Source organism: Peromyscus leucopus, chromosome 1, assembly GCF_004664715.2.
Source record: "Peromyscus leucopus breed LL Stock chromosome 1, UCI_PerLeu_2.1, whole genome shotgun sequence".
Classification (NCBI taxonomy): Eukaryota; Metazoa; Chordata; class Mammalia; order Rodentia; family Cricetidae; genus Peromyscus; species Peromyscus leucopus.
In genome coordinates this window covers 175,607,058-175,611,528 of record NC_051063.1, presented here as the reverse complement: position 1 = coordinate 175,611,528, position 4,471 = coordinate 175,607,058, and the positions used below count along the sequence as shown (strand labels likewise).

Here is a 4,471-nt window from a genome sequence, read left to right as displayed (position 1 = left end):
GTAGTTAGGATTTTCATATTTACTTTATGCCAATCCCACTGTGTAGCCTTGGCTGGACTGGGACTCGCTTATGTAGGTCAGGCTTATGTAAACCAGGCTGGCTTTGAACTCACAGAGATCAACCTTCCTCTTCCTCCTGAGTGCTAGGAATAAAAAGGTGCACCCTTGCCTACAGGTGGTTGTGAGCTACCATGTGGGTGCTGGGAACCGAACTTAGGTCCTCTGCAAGAGCAGCCAGTGCTTTTAACTCTGGAGCCGTCTCTCCAAGCTCACGTCCTGTTTTTCTAGAGGATCTGAGTTCCATCAGAAGTTTTCTTGAGGGGCGGCTCACAACTGTATTTCGGGTTCCAGGGGATCAGATGTCCTCTGCTGACCTCCATGGCACCAGGCACACATGTGGTACACAGACATACACACAAACATAAATAACTTGAAAATAACTTTCCGCGGGTGTGTATTTATGTGCACCCAACTGTTCTTATTTTATTCAGGGAGTATCAGTCTGTTACAATCTGCTGCTTTTAACATTAATGCTTGGGCTGGGGTGTATCTCGGCAGAATGCTTGCATGGCCACTAAGGCCCTAGGGTTCCATCCCCAGAGCTGAATAAACCAGGCCTGGTGGTGCGTGCATGTAGCAGCCCCGGCTCTGGAAAAGTGGAGGCAGGAGGGCCAGAAGTCCAAAATCTTGGTTATATAACAAATTCAAGACCAACCTTGGAGATATGAGATCTTGTCTGGGGGTGGGGGCGGGGTGGGGGGAGAGACAGACAAAGATAGAGAGACAGAGAAACAGAGAGAATGACAGAAAAAGGGGAAAAAAAAGAAAAAGAAAAAAGCGATGCTCAAATTCTCTAATTGGCCTGTGGGTACACGTCAAGCTGGCTTCTATGTCCTTACCAGCTCTGCCATTAGTCTTTATGCCCTGACTTTCTGAATCCAAACGACGACGTTGTTGCGGGCTTACTTTGTATCTGTCCTTGTACCCCTGCCCACGCCCTGCCAGAGAAAGGAAGTGAGGAGCTGACCCTTCGCTTCCTGTAATGACCCCTCTTTGCCTATATTTCTGATTTCAATGCAGCAGACTCGCCAATGGCAGGGGAGACGTTCTAGCGGTTGCCATGGAGACCGCAGAGCCACCGTGCACCAGGGAGCTATGACGTCATTGCCGGAGCAAGTGCAGCCGCCACCATCATCACATTCTGGTCTTGAACTCTGTCACGGGGCACGTGAGGGCGGACGACCTCTGGGCCAGCAGTGAGAGGTGACCTACTCCAACTTGCCAAGTTGCCACCCACGACACTCAATTAGGGGGGCAGCAGCAGCAGGGAGACAGCGGTCTCCGGTCCACAGAGAGGGTCAAGGCCTTGCAGCAGAGTCTGCATCATCAAACTCTCCTTGGAGCGGCCTTGCCCAGGACATGGGAGCCACGGCCACCCAGCTCCAATTCCGTGGCCAACGTGAGCTGCTAGGAACTTCCACGAGTGAGCTGGGGGGGGGGGGGCAGGCCGAAGAAGGCTGGGTTCCCCTAGACTGAGTTAGACCAATTGGGTCTATTAGTAGCCTCACCCGTGAGGCCTCATTTTCACATCATCCTCAGAAAGAGCTCTCGGCACCCTGGATCCTTCCGTGGATCCTCGAGGCAGCTCCACCGCGCAGCAGCGCGCGCACAGCTGCCTCAAGGAGCTGGGCAAGATGGTATTTGGAGTCCAGGACATTGTCTTGTTAGAACACGGATGCAAGGCCTTGGAGGTGGACAGTTACAAGTCCCTGATGATCCTGGGGATCCCAGAGGACTGTAGCCACCAGGAATTTGAAGACATCATACAGGGCCCCCTGAAACCACTAGGCAAGTTCGAAGTGGCTGGGAAGGTCTTTCTGGAGGAAGATAAATCCGAGGCAGCTATCATTAGGTTGGCAGAGGACCTCGATTACGACGTGGTTCCCAGGGAGATCAAGGGAAAGGGAGGTACGTGGAGAGTGGTCTACATGCCCAAATGGCAGGACATCGAATTCCTCAGCAAGCTCAATTTGTTCCTGCGGGGAGAGGGCAGGACAGTGGAGGACGTGGCCTGCGTCCTCAGGCGGGAGCTGTGTCTCACCACAATAGGTCCTGGAGAGCTGCCTTCCAGGAAGCGCTGCCTGTCTCCGCAGGGGGAGGATGCAGACCAGGGGGCCACCGCCAAGGGGGATGGGATGCCCCCTCTTGAGGACCCAGAGAAAGAGAGCAAGGCTGAAGAGGGCAAGAAGGGCGAGAAGAAAAACAAGAAAAGTCGGCGCCGACAGCAGGCTTCTGAGACGCTGTGAGGTGAGTGTGTATGGGGAGCGGGCTTTGCGGAGGGAGGGTGGGAGTCATCTGAGTGGGCACGGGATGACTGGGAGGGCACATAGCAATCTGGCACTTGAGAGTGAGTGTGGATAGGAGGTGATGGACCAGCGAGTGGATGACTTCTGAGTCAGAGTGAGTATCACCCGAGTGTTCCGCGTGGCATTTGACTTCGTGAAGAAAGCTTATTTATTTTGGTCAATGATGAGAATTGTGCTAGGGCTTTGAGCATGCTATCCAAGTGCTCTATCAGTAAACCATTCACCCAGCCCCCTTGCTAGGTGATTCTAGGCAAACTTTGTTAATGAGCTATGAGTACAGTGTGAATCTGGTACTCTCATCTAAGTGAACTTGTGGACTGCCGCTGAGTGGGTGTGGCTAACGTTCATTTGAGTGTGGGCCATCTTTTCTTCTTCTTCTTCTTCTTCTTCTTCTTCTTCTTCTTCTTCTTCTTCTTCTTCTTCTTCTTCTTCTCCTCCTCCTCCTCCTCCTCCTCCTCCTCCTCCTCCTCCTCCTCCTCCTCCTTCTCCTCCTTCTCCTCCTTCTCCTCCTCCTTCTTCTCCTTCTCCTTCTTCTCCTTCTTCTCCTCCTCCTCCTCCTTCTTCTCCTCCTCCTCTTCCTCCTCCTCCTTCTTTTTCATTCACTCTACATATGTCTCCTCCATACCTACTGTATCCCAGAATGGTACTTGGATCTTGGAATAAAGAGGGATGAAAAATCCCTGTCTGTGACACTTGTGAGTAATAACGGTGTTACTTGGATACATCTAAGTGAGTGAAGTTTTCATTTAAGTAGATCTAGATAAAGTTGAGGGGTCATATATGGTTGAGTGTAGGACAACTTTATTCATTCAACCAACAAAATTTTCCTGAGCATCTACAATGTGCCAGGTACAGTACACACAGTCAATGATTTTTAGCCTTGCCCTCATGGCTCCAATTCTGTATTTGAGGAATTGTGGGTAACATTTGAGAATATGAAAGTGTGTGTGTCGGGGGGTATTGCTGGAGTGAGGGAGAGCAACTTCTGATCGAGAAGGATCCAGAGACTTGTAAAAGACTTTTAGCAACTTGGAGACCAGCAGGACCAGCCCTGCAGAGGGAACCAAATCCACAACTGTGCATGTGACTGTTGCCATAGAGACCACAGTGAGGACAGGTGGCCTGCTAACCACTGCCTGAAGAGAAGATCCACAATGGCAAGCTTTTGGAAGTGTTTTGCTAGACTTGCCAAAACTGAAGCTGACCCCGGAAGAACCTGTCGTGGAGATCCTGGCTGGGAACAAGGGTTACTATTCTTCTGCCTTCGCCAGCAGCTTGGTGTTGAAGACAGTTCATAAACCATGGTTGGCATGTGGGCTCCCCACTGGCTTCACTGAGGACGTTGCTGTTCTGTGTATATCCCTGAAAAGCTGTGACTGTTCAGTGCATGGCAACTCTCCCTTATTGAAGGTAGGGTTAGGGGCGAGACCCTTCAACCCCCATTGGCACCTGAGATAAGCATGTATGTCTCCCCAAATTAAAATCCAGGAATCATGTCTTGAAGGGAAGGGAGATACTTTTCTAAAAAAAAAAAAAAAAAAAAAAAAAAGCCCAGACTTTCCATTGAGAGAGAGACTAAGCCAGCCATGATGGCTCATGGAACCTCACTTGTTAGGTGGAGCAGGAAGATCAAGAGTTCGAGCTTGGTCTCGGCTGTATAGCAAGTTTGAGGCCAGTCTGGGCTACATGGGATTTTAGTAAGTAAATAATTACTCAATAAGTAATAATCGAGTCCTCAGGTCTATAAACTGAGTATCATGTGAGGGTGGAGAAGAGGTAAAATGTTGGGAGAACAGCACGCAGGTCCTTGGGCCCACAGATCCAGAGAATCCTGGAATGTTAAGCACACAGGACTGTCTTTCCAACGGGAAAGGTGAAAAACCTGTTCTTCCATCCAGAAAGCTGAGACTTGGAGGTGACTAGCAGCCTGATGAGCCGTGTTATCTGTCGGGCCAGGCCATATCAGGCTCCTACGTCTAGGACAGAGGGGGCTGGTCATTGAAATGACTCTTACAGCCAGAGGCCCCCCAACTCCACAACCAGAACCAGAAGACACTAATGGCCCAATGATCTCTATGCTCTTTCTCTGTATGACTGAGACCAGG

General features: G+C 50.5%; 1 protein-coding gene across 1 annotated transcript; it reads left to right on the top strand.

Annotated features, from left to right (window-relative positions):
* The first annotated feature begins 1,511 nt into the window (after positions 1-1,511).
* Positions 1,512-2,306, top strand: LOC114681406 (paraneoplastic antigen-like protein 8C). Its single transcript, XM_028854899.2, has one exon. The coding sequence runs from the start codon at positions 1,695-1,697 to the stop codon at positions 2,304-2,306; it is 612 nt and encodes a 203-aa protein (XP_028710732.2). The 5' UTR covers positions 1,512-1,694.
* Positions 2,307-4,471: the final 2,165 nt, after the last annotated feature.

Coding starts and splice junctions, on each gene's coding strand:
- LOC114681406 (XM_028854899.2), top strand. CDS start 1,695: ATGGTATTTGGAGTCCAGGACATTGTCTTGTTAGAACACGGATGCAAG.